General features: G+C 40.2%; 1 protein-coding gene and 1 pseudogene across 11 annotated transcripts in view; both read left to right on the top strand.

Moving 5' to 3' along the window:
- Positions 1 to 18,176, top strand: part of CSPP1 (centrosome and spindle pole associated protein 1) — a 139,916-nt gene that overhangs the window by 118,086 nt on the left and 3,654 nt on the right. For 10 of the 11 annotated variants that reach the window (XM_071207842.1, XM_012520681.4, XM_058275611.2 and 7 more), the window contains 4 exons: positions 1,313 to 1,453; positions 7,719 to 7,765; positions 11,006 to 11,069; positions 16,754 to 16,863. In XM_071207842.1, coding sequence (XP_071063943.1) covers positions 1,313 to 1,453; positions 7,719 to 7,765; positions 11,006 to 11,069; positions 16,754 to 16,863 — 362 coding nt within the window. Of the gene's footprint in view, positions 1 to 1,312; positions 1,454 to 7,718; positions 7,766 to 11,005; positions 11,070 to 14,644; positions 14,752 to 16,753; positions 16,864 to 18,176 lie in introns of those variants that run through there. The other variant, XR_009180416.2, reaches the window with a different exon arrangement.
- On the top strand, positions 1,788 to 1,939 carry LOC111761301 (U1 spliceosomal RNA; annotated as a pseudogene).

Below are 18,176 nucleotides of genomic sequence, written 5' to 3' on the forward strand. Positions count from 1 at the left end.
CTCGTTTTCTACATATGAGGAAATTGAGTCTGGAAATGGTAAAACCAGGGTCCAATGAACATTTATGTGTCCAGAGCCTCTTCTGTTAACCATTGTTCTTGGCTCTTACCCATTTTCCAGTTCTCAGAAGGTATTCCCCATTTTCACTATTATATTATTTTGATAATTTATGATCATAAAAGTTTTTATGAATTTCAAATTACTTCTTTAAATTATATCGCACCAGTGTTAGTGGGTCAAGGGAATAATATTAAGGTCTTTTTATTTTTTAATTTATCTTTTTTTTGGCCTTTTATCTATGAAACTTTTTTTTTTTCAAGATTTAAAAATTGATGGCTAACATTTTCATTCTCATCATTTGATATTCTTGGACTTGTGGTAGAGTTAAATTCTTACATCATTTCTTTTGACACCCACACTAAGGTTCCAGCATTTATCTGTTTTTTTGCACATTTACAAGGGCTAAAATAATATGAGAAACAATAACACTTTTAAAAAATTTCTGGCACATTTCAGGAATCAGCTGGGATCACCTGTCTCGTGGCAGTGTGAGTGACAGCCTGTGGTTAGCCGCATGCAGCCTCTGGGTTTTCTCTGTAAGGGCTCAGGCCTTACCGAGTTGCTGCCTGTGTGCTCTGGGCGGCATCCTGGGACAGTGCAGAAGGGGAGATAGCGAGTGCAATGAAGAGCTGCTGCTTATTCTGTGGCCTTCCTTACAATATTAAGGTATCGTGGCAGTGAGGTGGAGGCAGCGGCCATGGGATTTGTTGAGGGCATGGAGAGGGAAGAAGAGGTGTGATGTGGGGGCATTTTTGGGACTTGGAGTTGTCCTGAATGATATTGCAGGGACAGATGGAGGACATTGTATGTCCTGCCGTAACCCACTGAATGTACTGGGGGAAAGTGTAAACTACAATGTAAATTATAATGCATATGGTGCAGCAGTGCTCTAAAATGTATTCACCAAATGCAATGAATGTGCCACAGTGATGAAAGAGGTTGTTGATGTGGGAGGAGAGGGGTGGGGTGGGGTGTGATGTATGTGGGAACCTCTTATACATTTTAATGTAATTTTTTTGTGTGATCTTTGTATCTTAAAAAAAAAAACAATATGCAAATAAATATTAATTTTGTATTCTATAGTTTTATGCTTATTTTAAGACTTTGGTGATGTCCCATTATTTATATTGTTCCTTAATTTTAAAATTAAGTTTGTTGATATATATTGATATTATTTAGAATGATGTTTTTTTCTAAAATCTCACTTTAAAACAAGATTTAACTTAGATATATAACTTGCTTCTTGTACCAGATTCAGAAACACGAGTTGATTTGAAATATATGTACCCGGATCCTCCAAGAGATCATCACACCCTAGAGATTCAGCAGCAAGCTCTGCTAAGAGAGCAGCATAAGAGACTGAATAGAATAAAAATGCAGGAAGGTGCTGAAGGTAGGGGAATAGCCAGAGTTTGATCTTTAGGATGAAATGTGCTGTTTAATAGTTTTTGCAGACCTCTGCCATCTGTTCTCTTACTTGACTCTCAACGGCAACCATGAATCAGGAAATGAATAATCTGTCTTTTGTGATATTGTTGATAAATACAAAAATAACCATGTAATTTTTATTTCCATATTCTTGTTTTATATGTATTATGGGATTTTGTACTTTGGATATTTATAACTAACATTTTTCAAGATAAAGTTTTATTTTATTCACTGTAGAACAGTGTCTACTTATTTCAGATTTAAGCAGTACAGGAATTATTTTTTAAAACTAAAATGTGATACTTAACCTGGAAGGAGAGATACCATGATCATGAAGGTGGTTTTCTGAGGATGAGGCTTATCCACTGCACTTCCAATGTGGTGACCCAAATATGGGAAACTCAGCTGTGTAGTGTGTGGTAGTGGGGGACTGCGTTTGTGTTCTCCCCTGTTTTGCTCCATATGTCTAAAGTTAGATTTGCATGGGCTTTTTCTGAGCTTCCCAGAAGCCCGCATTCACGACTTTGGCATACAGGTGTGTTTTTTGGGGGAGTTCAGTTTACGCATTATTCTCTTTTCTATTTTTTTAAATTTTTTATAAACTTTGTATTTGAAAAAGTTCTCGGTTTACAGAGAAATTACACCGAAGGTATAGGGAATTCTCATGTAACTCCTCGCATCCCCACACACAGTTTTCCCTATTACTGACATCTTGCATTGTTGGTATAGTATGTTTGTTATGGTTCATGGGCCAGTTTTGAAGAATTCTTTCCTTTTTTTTTTTAAAGATTTATTTTTTTATCCCCCCCGCCATCGTCTACTCTTACATCCATTCGCTGTGCATTCTTCTTTGTCTGCTTGTCTTCTCTTTAGGCAGCACCAGGAACTGATCCTGGGACCTTCTGGAGTGGAAGAAAGGTGTGCAAACTCTGTGCCACCTCAGCTCCTTGGTCTGCTGCATCTCTTATTAAAAGTCTCTCCTCTGTGTCTCTTTTTATTGCATCATCTTGCTGTACCAGCTCTCTGCTCAGGCCAGCACTCCTACGTGGGCCAGCTCTCCACTCGGGCTAGCTTGCCTTCACCAGGAGGCCCTGGGAAATGAGCCCTGGACCTCCTAAATGGTAGACGGGAGTCCACTCACTTGAGCAACATCTGTGTCTCTGAAGCATTGTCGCAAACTAAAGTGTGTAGTTTACGTTGCAGTTTATACTTGGTGCTGCAGTTTTGTAGGCTTTGATCAAAAAAATAAAAAACCAGAAAAAAAATCTAAAATATACTTGAATTCTATTTTGAGGTAACTACTATTAACATTTGAAAGAACATCATTCAGGACATAATTCTATGTATATATATATGGTTATGTCAGCATATACGTGTAAATTTATGTAAATGGAATAAAAGATGAAATTTTTGCCCACTTTTTTTTGTAGAGGGGTAATTTTTTTCTTTTTCTTTTTTATCTGGGCTGTTGTAGCTTTACAGAAAAGCCATGCACAAAGTAGAATTGCCATATACCCCCCCACAGTTTTCATATTATTAATATTTTGCATTTATTGTGATACCTTTGTTATAGTTTGATAAAACAACATTATTTTAATTATACTATTAACTATAGCACGTAGTTTACCTTAGGATTCACAGTGTTTTTTACTCGTGGTAACTTACAACCTAAAATTTCCTTTTTTATTCACTTTGATATATGCAATTCAGTCGCATAAGTTACATTCCAAGTTGTGCCTTCATCACTATCATCCATTGCCAAGACTTTTTCATCTGTGGTTTAGTGTCTGGCTTATTTAACTCAGCATGATGTCTGATGTTGTTGCATATATCAGAAATTCATTCCTTTTCTAACAACTGAATAATGTTTCATTGTATGTATATACCACATTTTATTTATTCATTTACCTCTTGATAGACACTTGGGTTGCTTCCATATTTTGGCAGTTGTGAATAATACTGCTATGAATATCAATGTGCAAGTAGCTGTTCGTGTCCCTGCTTTTAATTCTTTTAGGTATATACCTAGAAGTGGGATTCCTGGATCATATTGTAATTCTATACTTAATTTTCTGAGGAATCACCAAACTGTTTTCTATAGTGGCTGTACCATTTTACATTCCTGCAAACAATGTACAAATGATCCTATCTTTCCACATCCTCTCCAGCACTTTTCGTTTTTTTTTTAATTTTTTACCGTAATCATTGTAGTGGGCAAGGAATGGTATCTCATTGTGGTTTTGATTTGTATTTCCCTGATGGCTAATTATGTGGACCATCTTTTTCATATTTTTATTGGCCATTTGTTTATCTTCTTTAGAGAAATGTCTATTTAAGTCTTTTGCAAGTTTTAAAATTGAGTTGTCTTTTTTTGTTGAATTGTAGGACTTCTTTATGTATTCTGGATTTTAAATCCTTATCAGAGATATAGTTTCCAAATATTTTCTCCCATTCTGTAGGTTGCGTTTTTACATTCTTTACACAAAGTCTTTTGCATAAGAGTATTTAATTTTGATGAGGCCTCTTTTATCTAATTTTTACTTTTGTTGCTCATGCTTTTGGTGTGAAGTCTAAGAAATCATTGCCTAATCTGAAGTCCTGAAGATGCATCCCTACATTTTCTTCTAGGAGTTTTATAGTTTGGGTTCTTGTATTAAGGTGTTTGATCTGTTTTGATTTAATTTTTGTATATGGTGTGAGGTAAGGGTCCACCTTCATTCTTTTGCATTTGGATGTCCAGGTTTCCCAGCACCACTTGTTAAAAGAGTCCCTTCTTTTCCCCATTGTGAAGACTTGGCAGCCTTGTTAAAAATCAATTGGCCATAGGTGTGAGGATTTATTTCTGAACTCTCAGTTTGATTCCTGTGGTCTGTGTGTCTGTCCTTGTGCCAATATCCTGCTGTTCTGTTTACTGTAGGTTTTTAATAAGTTTAGCATGTAATCTATCTACTCTTTCATCCAGTATATTGTAGGCATCTCTCCATGTCAGTAAAAGAGAGACACATTGCTCTATACTGTCTTTTCTTCATTCTCAGCTGTGTAGTTAAGAGTTTCCAAGAAAATGAATTGTTTTCTACTTGTTGATGTATGTAGTTGTGGAATCAGAATACTTTAGGATAAGCTCAGTAAGACTTCTAAAGCATGTATAAATTGTGACTATTGTGTTATTTTCTAAGGTTCAAAATCTTCTCAAACTTTCTTACATTATTTTGTTTACCCTTAACAACAGCCACCATATGAAGTAGATAATAGTGAAGTGAGAGAAAGGAAAGCAGAAGTGTCACAGAGAGTGCTGGCTAGCTGCCCAGAGAGGACATCTGTGACTGCTGGTGCCTCCGAGGGTAAAAATGTCCTGGAGGATGTGCTTTCCTTATCTGTGAAAACCTGGAATGGCACTTCTTAATGTGTGGCCCATGTACTTTCTACTTAATAAAAAAATTGGATTTCTGGGCCATACCCCAGACCTACTGAACCATAATATTTGGGAAGTAGGACTGAGAATTTTATATTGGCTTCTTAGGTGATATTTTGTATACCCTTAAAATTTGAGAACCACTGGACTAAACTCTATTTCGTTGGTGCACCTGCCATTTCTCAAGCTTGAGAACTTGACTTGGCTCACAGTTTTAAAGTCAGGAACAAGTCCAAATCAAGGTATCATTAAGGCAGTGCTTTCTCTCTGAAGACTAGTGTTCTGGGGCTTGCTGCCAGCAAATCCTTGGTTCTGGGCTCCTCTGTCACAAAGCACTTCATACAGTAGCCTCTCCTAGCCTTTCTGTTCTTTCAGGTTCCATTGACCTCCAAATTTTGCTTCTTAGAACTTGACATCTGCAAACCAAACTCATGACAAATAAATGGTAATTTATTAATTCATAATGACAAGTATGTTTCCAGTCACCTAAATATCTTTTCCGCTAGAAAACCAGAGATTGGTGAGAGGCGGTGGACTTGGCCCAATGGTTAGGGCGTCCGTCTACCACATGGGAGGTCTGCAGTTCAAACCCCCGGCCTCCTTGACCCGTGTGGAGCTGGCCCATGCACAGTGCTGATGTGCGCAAGGAATGCCGTGCCACGCAGGGGTGTCCCCGCATAGGAGAGCCCCATGTGCAAGGAGTGCGCCCCCTAAGGAGAGCCACCCAGTGCTAAGGAAAGCGCAGCCTACCCAGGAATGGTGCCGCACACATGGTGAGCTGACACAACAAGATGACGCTTCAACAAAAAGAAACACAGATTCCCGTGCCGCTGACAACAACCGAAGTGGACAAAGAAGATGCAGCAAATAGACACAGAGAACAGACAACCGGGGTGGGAGCGGGGAAGGGAAGAGAAATAAATAAATAAATCTTTAAAAAAAAAGTTTGGTTAGGGCATTAAAAGGCAAGGGGCACTTCCTGCTGGCACCCCTCACAGTGCTTCTCCTCCCCCTTAGGATGAAATAAGCACTACCAGATTCTTGTTTTGGGGCTACTTTTCTTCTAGACTGTATGGCCACACCCAGGTGTACTGTGTGACTTTACACCTGTGTTTCAGGAGATTTGCCAGCCTTCAGGCAATTGAAGGTGACCATGTAAATGAATCAAAAAAACACAACAATCAGATAATATGTGTAGGAGGGTGTATTAGTCAGCCAAAGGGGTGCCGATGCAAAATCCCAGAAACTGGTTGGTTTTTATAAAGGGTAATTATTTGGGCTAGGACCTTATAGATACCAGGCCATAAAGCATAGGTTACTTCCGTCACCGAAGTGTATTTCCATGTGTTGGAGCAAGATGGCTGCTGATGGCTGTGAGGGTTCAGGCTTCCTGGGTTCCTCCCTTTCAGGGTCTTGCTTCTCTCTGGGTTCAGGGTTCCCCTCTTTCGGGGGTTTCAGCTTAAGGCTTCAGCATCAAACTCCAACATCAAAAGTCCAGCATTAAAACCCTCAGCTCTGCTCTTTGCCATGCCTTTTATCTGCGAATCCCCACCCACCAAAGGGTGGGGACTAAATGCCCTACTGGCACAAGAGGTATACATGATTACTTAATCAAGCAAACCTTTGAATCCAATATAATCTAATATGTCCAGAGGAAAAGAGCAGTTTACAAACATAACCCAGTATTTCTTTTTGGAATTCATCAATAATATCCAGCCGCTACAGAAGGGATGGGCCTAACCAGTTAGTTTTAGGAAAATTTAAGACTACCTCATGAGACCAGTCTCTGCCCTCCAGAATCTGAGGAAACTTATGACTTCATGAAATAGCATCACAAGAGTCAATGATGCAACACTTTAGCTCAGATCACAGGTCTAGATTTGATAAAGGGTTATATAGGTAAAAAATCTTTCTTCTATTTTGTATATAGTTCTTAATAATTGTCTCATGGATCACTCCCTCCCAGCAGCTTAGTAACAATTAGTGACAAATGGTAGGCAAATATTTAAGAACCTTTACTCCCAGTTTGGTGGAATTTTTCCTTAGGAGTCCCAACTGAAGATCTGACCTTGTAGGATCTTGGCAACTTAGGCTGATTAGCTCAAAAGTCATCCCTGTTGGTTACCAGGTACATTTTGGTATAGGGTGTCCATCCCCCACAACAACCACCCTCAGCTTCCAGCAGATACTGTGATGACGGAACTTATAAGAGCATGGTCTAACGGATACAATTACAGACATGGCTACGGAATATTTTAAGAGTACAGACTATCATTAACAGCCTATTTATTTCCCTCAACGATATCTAAAAGGACAACATGCACTATTCAGGTTAACACATGAGAAGGCAGGTCAAATTAAGGAGGTGGCTTTGGGATACCTGATCCAAAGGCCTGGCCCGTTACTAGGTGCCTAGGATTCAGTGTACTTGAGTTCCATGTGAGGAAGCCTGCTGTTCACTCCACTCCACAACTCTACAGATTGTAGAAATGTGACAGAAGGTGGTCAAGAATCCTGAATTATATTCTCTTGCTGTAGGCATCAGCTTTAGGTTCACAATGATTTTACTTTTTTTATTCATTAATGTGAAGGGAAGAATTTTATCCAACTAGAATGGATGTAGGTTGTATCAATTAATAAGCAAATAGTATCTTTAAACTATCATATTCCAACATTCATTAATTTTAAATATTTTGAAATATAGTAGTTGAAAAAAATGTGATTTGCAGTAGAGAGCTAGTCACAAAAGATGTTCTAAAATTTGTTTTTGTTTGTTGTTATTTTTTAACCCTTTGTTTTTGTTCTCCATTGATTACAGTTGATTTGGATGCCATCCCAAGCATTAAAATACGAGACCACAGAATGGTAAGAAACCAGTAATAATTTTTCAACTTAGTTTTAAGGGGGATAAACATTTTTTGGAATATGATAGGTAGGAATTTCCAGTTTGGAATTTAAAGCTTGTTTCATCAGTGTGTAGTGGGTAGCAGTGGAACTAGTACTGTATAATATGTAGAGAAAGAATAGTGTGATGGCTTAGAACAAGCCTCTAGAGCTAGGTTGCTTGAGTTAGAGCCTGGCTCTGCCTCTGTCTTCCTGTGTAGTGTAGAGCAAGTTATTTCATCTCTCTTTGTCTTGCTTTCCTATTCTGTAAAGTGGAGGTAATGGGACTTAACTTAGAGGGTGCTTATAAGGATGAAATGAATATTTGCAACACATTTAGGACAGGCCTGTTATATAAGTGTTACATAAATAAATGAAAATAGCTCAGAGGTGGTTGTGAGGATTGGGTGAAGTAACATATTAAAAGCGCTTAGAATAGGACCTGGCCTGTGAGTGCACTTGAAGTCATTGCTGTCGTTGCTCTCAGCAGAAGTAGCAGCTGTGACTTAAGGAGTAGTGAGGGTGTGAGCGTAGGCAAGGGGAGGGGATAGAGAATGGTAACCTTGTCACCTGAGAAGGTGACGTTTGTGCAGAGACTGCATTTAGGGATAGGGCAAGCCATTTTCATTCAATAAATACCTACTATAAATTTAGTATGTGCCACATACTGTTCTAGGTGCTTTGGATACAGGAGTGAGCAAAGGGGACAAAAATCCCTGCCCTCTGAGGGCTTAGGTTCTGTAGGAGGGATAGCCAATAAGTAAATAAAATATGGAGCGTATTAAATTGTAGCACTGTGGAGAAAATGAGAGAAGGGTGAGGGCTTAGGAGTGCTGGGGTGGGGAGGGGGGTTTACAACATGAACACGTGGACAGGGAGGCCTCTCGAGAGGGTGACATCTGAACAAGGCCATCAGGGTGTGGGGGAAGAACAGTGCAGCCAGAGGGCTCGGGCTGACGTGGGGTCTGCAAGCAGTGAGCAAGGCAGGGCCACCGAGTGCCCTGAGCGAGGGCCAGTGAGAGGCTCCCACTCTGTGAGTGTTGAGAAGCTTGCAGAGTTTTTGAGGAGAGCACTGACATGAGCAGTTTTAACATGATCACGAAGTGCTGCTCATTGAGAATAGACTGAGGGGAAAGAGGAGGCTATTGCAGTAATGTAGGTGGCAGATAAATGACTTCGACCTTGGTAGAATAGTGGGAATGTTGAATGGTGGCTGGATTCATTTTGAAAGGAGACGTGATAGGATTCCAGACATGATGTATGAGGTATGAGAGGAATCAAGGATGACTCCAAGGTTTGTGACCTGGAGTTGCCATTTACAGACGTGGGAAGCAGGAGGGCAACATGTAAGCTGAGGAGCTTAGGAACTTAGTTTTGGACCTGGTAAGTTTGAGGTGTCTACTAGACAGATGTTTGGAGCTGGCATGTAGACAGATGTGATGAAGCAGAGTACAGGGGAAAATGTCGAGGTTGGAAATAAGCTTGTTGTTGTGCCCGTGGTCACACAGCCTGTCAGTGGGAACGCTGGGGTCTGACCCCAGAACCAGTACTCCAGCCTTCGTTCACATGGCCTGAGGCATATTGACAAATATTTGTGCACTAAAAAGTCATGGACTCCTGATCGTCATGGAAACTGGATTGTAGGGAAAACATAAGATGAAGTTGGGGACAATTGTCATGGAGACAAGGTCTAGATGGACTCTGATAGCTCTTACCAGTTTTCTGAACGAGTAGGACGTAGAAGAGAAGTTAAGTTGGGCAGTGTGTGAAGTACTAAGCGCAGCTGGTTCAGAACACTTGGTGGTGGAAGCTGCTCCTCTCCTCCACATCATACTAGAAAGCAGTCAGCTCAGTGGGTGGTGAGCTACAGAGGAGGCTGAAATTCAGTATATGGAAAAATTCAGTGTAAGAGAACTTTCTTTAAGATTTAATTTATTTTTCCCTGCCCCCTTGTTGTTTACACTTGCTGTGTCTGTTTGTCTTGTTTGTTTGTTTAGGAGGCCCTGGGAACTGAACCTGGGACCTCTGATATGAGACGGAGGCACCTAATTGCTTAAGCCTTCTCCGTCCCCTGCTTTGTTCTCTCATTATGCTTTTTCTCGTGTCTCTTGTGTCATCTTGCAGTATCAGCTTGCTGTGCCTGCCTGTCAACATAAGCTCACTGTCTTGCTTGCCTTCTTTAGGATGCACCGGAAACCTTTGCTTCCTGCATTTGTTGTGTCCTTCATTATGTTTTTCTTCTTGTGTCTCTTGTTGCGTCAGCTTGCTGTGCCTGCCGGTCACGCTAGCTCGCTGTCTTCTTTAGGAGGCACCGGGAACCGAACCACATGTGGTAGGCGGGAGCTTGATTGTTTGAGCCACATCCACGTCCCTGAACTTTCTGATAATGAATGCTGTTTATTTTTTGCCTTAAAAATTAAAAGACGGCTCTTCCCTGGAATGCTCTAGCAAAGCCCAGAAATCTGGTGGGGGTGCTGGCAGGTGGTGTTGGATGACTTTAGGTTCCTTCCAACATATAAGTTGGTATTATTCTCTACTGTGAAATTCTCCGCACATGAACTTATCTCTCATTTGACAGGTCATTGAATAAACTCAGCTCTAGTGTATTTATTTCTCTACTGTACGTCCTACTGTGTCTGTGATATGCCTTCCTTATAACTGCTGGCACATGGGCTGTATCAGCTGGAATACTTGTCCCTCTCTCCTTTGGGACTATGTGATTTACTCCACTTAGACACTCTTAATTCATCTTTGTAGCCCTACTTCCTAGCATGGAGGAAATAGTAATTGCATTGTATGGATACATCGAAAGAATGAATGAATCTTGGCAATGGTTTAAATGCTTTCTCTTTTTTTATGTTTTTGTTTTTTTATTTTTTGGTTTAAATACTTTCAGTATTTAGTTGGTTTCAGGCTTTATCCTTGTTTATATTTTCATTAGTGGTAATATGACCCTTTTGTTTGACTTTAACCATAAAGGGGCAGGAAGGGGGCACGTTAGAGAGGAGGAGGATTGCAGGACTCTTTGTGCCAGAGCAGTCGTCCTCACTGTTGCCTTCACTCGCCAGGTGGGAGTTAGCCACGGGGAGCCTGCCTCGGCCATTTGCCCATTCTTTTTTGCTTTCTTTGGTGACAGTGTAGAAACTTTGCCTCTTATTGATAAAAATGTGTTGGTTTGTCACACAGAAGTAATAAGAAGTCATTGATACATGTTTCTTTTAGCCCAGAGATGACACTAATGATTTCTTGAAAAATTCATTATTAGAATCTGACAGCGCCTTTATTGGTGAGTATATTTAATTTACTGGTGCTGTTTGTTAAATATTAATCAATGTTTATATATATTCCTTTTAAGTACTCTCTTTGTTGTACAGGGTGGTAAAAAAAAAAAAAGGGAAAATTCTTTTATTAAGTAGTTTAATAATTATCAATTATCCTTTACAAAGTTTCTAAAACGAGAATAAATAAAACAAACTTTAGAAGTCATAGGAATAGTTCACTCAAAAACCTGTATACAAATGTTTCATAGCAGCTTTATTTGTAATAGCTAAAAATTGGAATCATCCCTGATGTCTGTAAACAGGTCAAACTATGATCCATTGTATGTCATGGAGTACCACTCAGCAATAAAAAGGACACACTATTGATACATGCAGTAACTTAGACGAATCTCCAAGGAAATGTGCTGAGTAAAAAAAAAAAATCCAATCCCAAAAGGTTACATACTGCATGATTACATTCATGTAACGTTTTTGAGATGACATTTCAGAAAGGGAGGCCTCGGTAGTGGTTGCCAGGCTGGGAGATGGGAGGAGGTGGGTGTCGTTACAACCGGAGGGCTCCTCCTGGTAATGGGACTGTTCGCTGTCTGGACCACGGTGGGGGGACATGAATGAGCACCGGCAGCAGGCGTACAGAAGGTGGTACACACAAACGAGCGCGCGTGAAACCAGGGCAGTCTCAGTAAGAGCCATGGTTTGTATCAGCACCAGCGTCTCAACTCTGATAGAGTATTACAGTTTTGTGAAATGTTACAATTGGGGCCAAGTAGGCAGAGTATAGGTATCTCTCTGTATTATTTCTTTCAACTGCATATGAATCTGTAATTATCTCAACAAAAAGTTCAGTTAAAAAGTCAAAGGAATACATAATTTAGTCCTCGGAAGGTAAGTGAAGGGACCATGGGATCTTTTCTTTAGTACCACAATATACCCTTCTAATTATGTTTTTTGATTATGCTTTTCTGTTATCCTAGGCCATCAGGGAATTAACTCTTCTACATTTCATGCCAATTACTTTAGATTTTCATGTAATAGAAATAGCTGACCAATATGTATCTTGGTATTAGTTTTCCTATCATGGAAAATAAGGAAGTGGTATTGGGGAGAGAAAGAAAGTGAAGATAAAGAAACCAGCAGGAGCTAGGGATGGTAAGAGCTGTCCTGTGGAAAACTCGGGGAAATGTGGCCCACCCCTCCTGACCACGAGGATAGCCTGGGGCTGTCATTGCCCTGGACCTTGATAGGGCAGTCTGTCCCTTTAGTTAATGGTCCCCACAAATGTCTTCTGTGTGCTACTGGTCTAATGAAGTGGGGAAAGTCAGTGGTTTGGGTGGGTTGTAGGATTGTCTAAGAGTTTCCAATGAGAGGAAAGAAAAGGTAATAAACATTGAATGTCTAATATGTTCTGAGCATGGTGTTAGATGCTTTTAAAATACATTATAAGTACTTTCTTTTAGGATATGTAAGTTTGCAGTGATAAAATTGAATTTGATCCCTGGTCAGTGCTAAAATCCTTGCTTTCTAGATTAAGGATTTCTGATGTGGTACTTACATTTTAAGAACAGCAATATCTTTCTATACAAGAGTCCTGGGGTATGCCATTCAAAGGAGTGCTGAGGCAAAGTACCAGAAATCTGATGGCTTTTATAAAGGGTATATATTTGGGGTAAAAGCTTACAGTTACAAGGCCCTAGAGAGTCCAACTCAGGGTTACTTTTCTCACTAAATGTCTGTTGCCACATGTTGAAGCAAGATGACTGCCAATATTTGCACAGGTTCAGCCTTCCTTCTCCTCCTTAAGGCTCCATGGGCCCAGCTTCTTCCAATCTCTGTTGGAGCTGGAGGGCTCATTTCTTTCCAGGCTTAGCTGCTCTCTTCTCCTCATGAGGTCAGTTATAAACTATCAGGCAAATGGTTCCTCTCTCTTCCCAAGGCCACAGGAACAAAGCCGACAAATTCTCACCTCTTCTGTGTCTGTGGAGCTCTCTCTATTCCTCTGTTGTACTTGAGTGAATGTCTGTTTATATAGCCTACACATGAGCTCTATCGCCACACTTGGTAACTTTACGTCCTTTTTTCCTTGGCTGAGCTGTCTCTTGAGAAACACTTATCATTCATGTTTACTATTAGTTGTACAGCAAAATTTCCTTCCTTTCTGTTATACATACTTCTACAAATGATAGTGAAGCCTATCTTGCAAATGAGGTTTATACAATCTTGGACTTCTGGACCCTTTTCCATTGCCAAGAGGTGGACCTGATTCTGCTCAATAAACCACATCTGTATTAAAGAAACAGAATTTTGCTTTACATTCTGGATTATTTTCTAGCCATGGAAATTGACTTGGTTTTTGCTGATTGTGGAAAGGCTGACCCTCACAGGATGTAGCTGTTTGAGATTATTTATGAATTCCAAAAAGTGATAATGTTTGTAAACTGGTCTGTTCCTCTGGGCGTAATACCCTTTGATTGTATTAGATTCAGCTGAGATGCCTTTTGTTAACCTATGTTAAGAGTAGGGTTATGATTAGATCACGTCAGTAGAGTGTAACTCAGTTTAAGTCCCTGCCTTCTTGGTGGGCTATATAAATGGACACTCACTCAAGAAGATACATAGAAGACACACAAGAAAAGAGAGAGCTCTGTAGATGCCAGAGGAGAGAACCTTGGTCCTGCAGCCCTGGGCCAGCCTACAGCTGAGATTGGAAGAAGCTGGGCCCAAGGACCCTTAAGAAGGAGGAAGGAGGGAAGCGGATTTGGCCCAACGGACAGGGCATCTGCCTACCACATGGGAGGTCCAAGGTTCATACCCAGGGGCTCCTGACCCGTGTAGAGCTGGCCCACGCACAGTGCTGATGCGCACAAGGAGTGCCCTGCCACACGGGGGTGTCCCGGGACCTGTGTAGGGGAGCCTCATGCGTGAGGAGTGCGCCCCGTCAGGAGAGCCGCCCAGCACGAAAAAAGTGCAGCCTGCCCAGGAATGGTGCTGCACACACAGAGAGCTGATGCAGCAAGATGACGCAACAATAACAAAAAACGAGACACAGATTCCCAGTGATGCTGACAAGAATACAAGTGGACACAAGAAGAACTCACAGCGAATGGACACAGAGAGCAGACAGCTCAGGGTGGGGCGGGGGAGGGGAGAGAAATAAATAAAAAATAAATCTTAAAAAGAAAAGGAAGGAAGAAGAGACCAGAGACGGCCTGCCATCTTGGCATGAGAAATTATATCTTTAGGGTACCTTGAGTTGAACTCTTGAGGACCTTGTAACTGTAAGCTTTTACCCTAAAAAAATATTTTTTTTATAAAAGCCAAGAGATTTGATACCTTGCATCAGCACCCCTTTGGCTGACCATGTACAAGGCAGTATCAAGCAGGAATATCCTTGAACATCTGAGGTTAGTTTTCCCCTATTTTTGCCTTAGAAGTATACTGTCTTCTGCTAGTTGGAAAAGAAAGTTCAGATATGTTTCCTATGTAGTAGTATGGATTTAGATTTTGCCTTTGGAAAAGTGGGGCTCAGGTATCCTTATAGCTCTAACCTTACATGCATGTTTCTCCCCTCTCTCTGAGAAAGACCACCTGTCATCTTTTCTGGCCAGACTCCTACCAGCAAAAACTTAGAACTGGAGTGAGTAAACTCTACCTCCTAAGAAAGAAGGCCTTAATTCTTCTAGAAACTTGGTATGAAGCATTTTGGGAACCGAAGAAGTTAATGTTTTGACCCCAGGGAATATAAATAGAATATTTCGTTTAACATAGCTGTTTAATTCATTCTTTGTCTTAATGAGAAACTGCTCCTTATTTTGTTACTTCATCAGTAGTTTAAGGATGACCCTTCTGAAGGCAAAAATGGGACATATATTGTATTAAAATGGGACATAACATTCCTGAAATCTGGTGGTTTCCTGTTTTCAGCTACTTTCTAGCAATTAGACAAATCCAAATGGAGAGATTCTGTAGCTGGGCTGGATTCTTCAAAACTATCAATGTCATGAAAGACAAAAGAAGGTTGGAAAATCATTCCAGATTGGAAGAGGCATGATCCTAAATGTAGTGTGTGACTGTTGACTGAATTCTGGATCAAAACAAAAAATTAAAATCAACAAAACACAACAACTCAAAACAAAAAAAGACCCTATAAAACTATAAATTTGGGCTATTTGGATATCAGTTATATGTCAAATTAGCATTTTATCAGTGTTAAACTTTCAAATGTGATAATTAGATTATAGCTGTGTAGGAGACAGTCCTTGTTCTTAGGAGATACAATCCGAAATATTTAGGGATGAAGTCTCACCATGTCTCCAATTTTAAAGTGGTTCAGCAAAAACAACAAAACCCCAGTATTATTGTTTTTGTTATCTAAAGGCTGCCAAGCAGTATACCAGAAATGGGCTGGCTTTTACAATAGGGATTTATCAGACTGCAAGCTTACAGTTCTGAGGCAAAGTTTATCCAGTAATGCCTTCCCTGATGACCAGGACATGGTGGTATCTCCCTTCTTCTCTGTGTCTTACTGCTTCTGGCTCCTCTCCCAGGTTCCACTGACGTCAGCTTCTTGCTGTTGTGGCGCTGGCTGGCTGGCTGTCTCTGCGGCCTCCTCTCTCTGTATATTCATCCCATTTATAAAGGACTCACCAGTAAGAGGACTGAGACCCACCCTGAGCTATGCCTTCCTGAAGTAATGTACTCTAATGGCTCTTAACTGAATTCAGTCTAATCAAAGGGTTCTACCTACAATAGGCTCACACCCGCAGGAATGGACCAATTTAAGAACATTTTTCTGGGGTCCACAAAAAATTCAAATTGCCACGTATGTATAGACATTTCTGCCAGCTACACATACATACAAAGTAAATTTTACAGAGTAACAAATGGTGATTGTAGATGTTATTTTTACAACTTTTCTGTTTAAAAATTTTCAAAATAAAAAATGGGAAAAATTGTAAATGTTGTAGGCTATTCATCTCTATGATCAGATAGGCTGCTGGTCGAAGCAGGATGGCTATAATATAAAAGACTTGACAGTACAAAGTATTGGTGATGCTGAGAGGAAAATGGAGCCCTCATAAAACGTAAAACGGTACAACCACTGTGGAAATGTTTGACAGTTCTTTAAAATGCTAACCAGCAATTTCACTCCTAGGTATATATTCTAAAGAAATGAAGATATGAGCCCATGCAAAGACTTGAATGTTCGCAACATTATTCATAATCACCAGCAACTAGAAACAATTCAAATGTCTATCAGCTGGTGAATATGTAGACAAAATGCCATGTATGCATACAGTGGAATACTATTCAGCAGTAAAATGTAGTGAACTATTTAAACTTTATGTGGTACAGCATGAATGAACTTCAAATGCATCATGCTGAGTCAAAGAAACAAAAGATTACATTGTGTGATTCTAATATATATGAAATGTCCAGAAAAGGTAAATCTGTTGAGACAGAACTTGTATCGATGGAGCTACAGGGCCAGGAGTGGGGAGTGATGGCAGATAGGCACAGGGTGATGGATATGTTCTGAAACTGGACTACAGTGATGATTGTGCAATTCTGTGAATTTACTAAAAACCATTGACCCGAGCTGTTAAAAAAATAGACTCTTGGTTTTATCTGTGGGTAAAGATTAGAAATGGTGGAAGTTTAAGAACTCTTTTCCATTTTGTGGTCCTTCTAGGTGCTTATGGCGAGACGTATCCTGCCATTGAAGATGATGTCTTACCTCCACCATCACATTTGCCCTCTGCAAGGGAGCGCAGGAGGAACAAATTGAAAGGAATAGATTTTGTATGTATGAAATGTCTTTTTCTTAACCCATGCTAAATTGGTGTGGAGCCAATTTGGAAAGTTTTGGAATGAGGTGGGTTTACTAGGCTCTTCCACCAGTTAGCTGGATGATATTGTGGGCACATCATTGAACCTCTGGTGCCTGGTTTCTTTGCGGAAATATTTTCCTGTCTCCTAGGGTAGCTGAAGTATACAGTACCTAGTCTGGAATCTGTGCCTTATAACTACTAATTCCTTATCTTAACCAGCCTTCTCCCCATGTAGAATATTACAGAGAGGCACCAGATGCAACTGATGCCGTTTACTGGAAAGGCTGCCATATTCCTGATAACCTAACCTTATTATACAGGTATCATTTCCCTTTGGTCTCATAGGCAGGAGGGTGTAAGTTCTTCCCTTATATCCCACAGCTTTACAGTGTAGCCAGTAAAATGAGTAAGTGTTGGAGCCTTGGAACATGTCCCAATGCTATCAGTTCCTCATTGGGTAACTTTGGGCAATTTCTTCAACTCTTGTTTCTTTATATATGCCACGGAAATACAGCTAGATAATATATGTGAAGCATTTAGCATTGAGCCAAGTACACTGGGAGCTCTCAACAAATGGCAAATGCCTTTGTTACTAGTGTCATTATATGCACAGCTTTAGTGGCTAGCAGTAACTTGGATAAATCAGCTTGGTGTAAAGTTTAAGTAACACCCCACTTTAGCTAACCTTCATACCCTGAAACAGTAACAAGCTGACAATTAATGTGACTTAGAAGAGAAAAATGTAAAGGTTGGCAGAAAGCAAAAATGATAGGATCAGTAGGTTTGCCACGGCTATAGATGGCACTGGAGGAGAGTTGCTTTCCTGAGGTCCATATTCTCATTTCCATTTTTCAGTGTCTGTAACATTGCACTCCTGTAATTATTGCAGATAATTTACTTTTAGCTCAGGGGCTACAACTAAAATTCCAGTGATCACGTTGGCATTCAAGAATTAACTGACTCACTGAGAGTTCTTAGTAGCCAAAGCTGGAACATTTTGAGCCAAAAATATAGTAGTATTGGATTAGAACTTAAAGCATAAAATAATTATCTATGAGTCCAGATGGATTTAAATGCATGATTATGAATGGGGAAGAGAGAAGTCTTCTGTGCAGAAGAATTACAAGTAATTTATGTAGATGCCTTTCAGGGAACGGGAGACGAACTCCCTGCACCTAAGTGTGGGCTGTGCATAGTGACTTCCTTCCAAAGAGGACAGTATGGCAGGGGGTAGGCGAGAACTATACAGTGGAGAAACCAGGCACATGTTACTAAAAAATAAAT

This window comes from Dasypus novemcinctus, chromosome 14 (genome assembly GCF_030445035.2).
Source record: "Dasypus novemcinctus isolate mDasNov1 chromosome 14, mDasNov1.1.hap2, whole genome shotgun sequence".
NCBI classification, from domain to species: domain Eukaryota; kingdom Metazoa; phylum Chordata; class Mammalia; order Cingulata; family Dasypodidae; genus Dasypus; species Dasypus novemcinctus.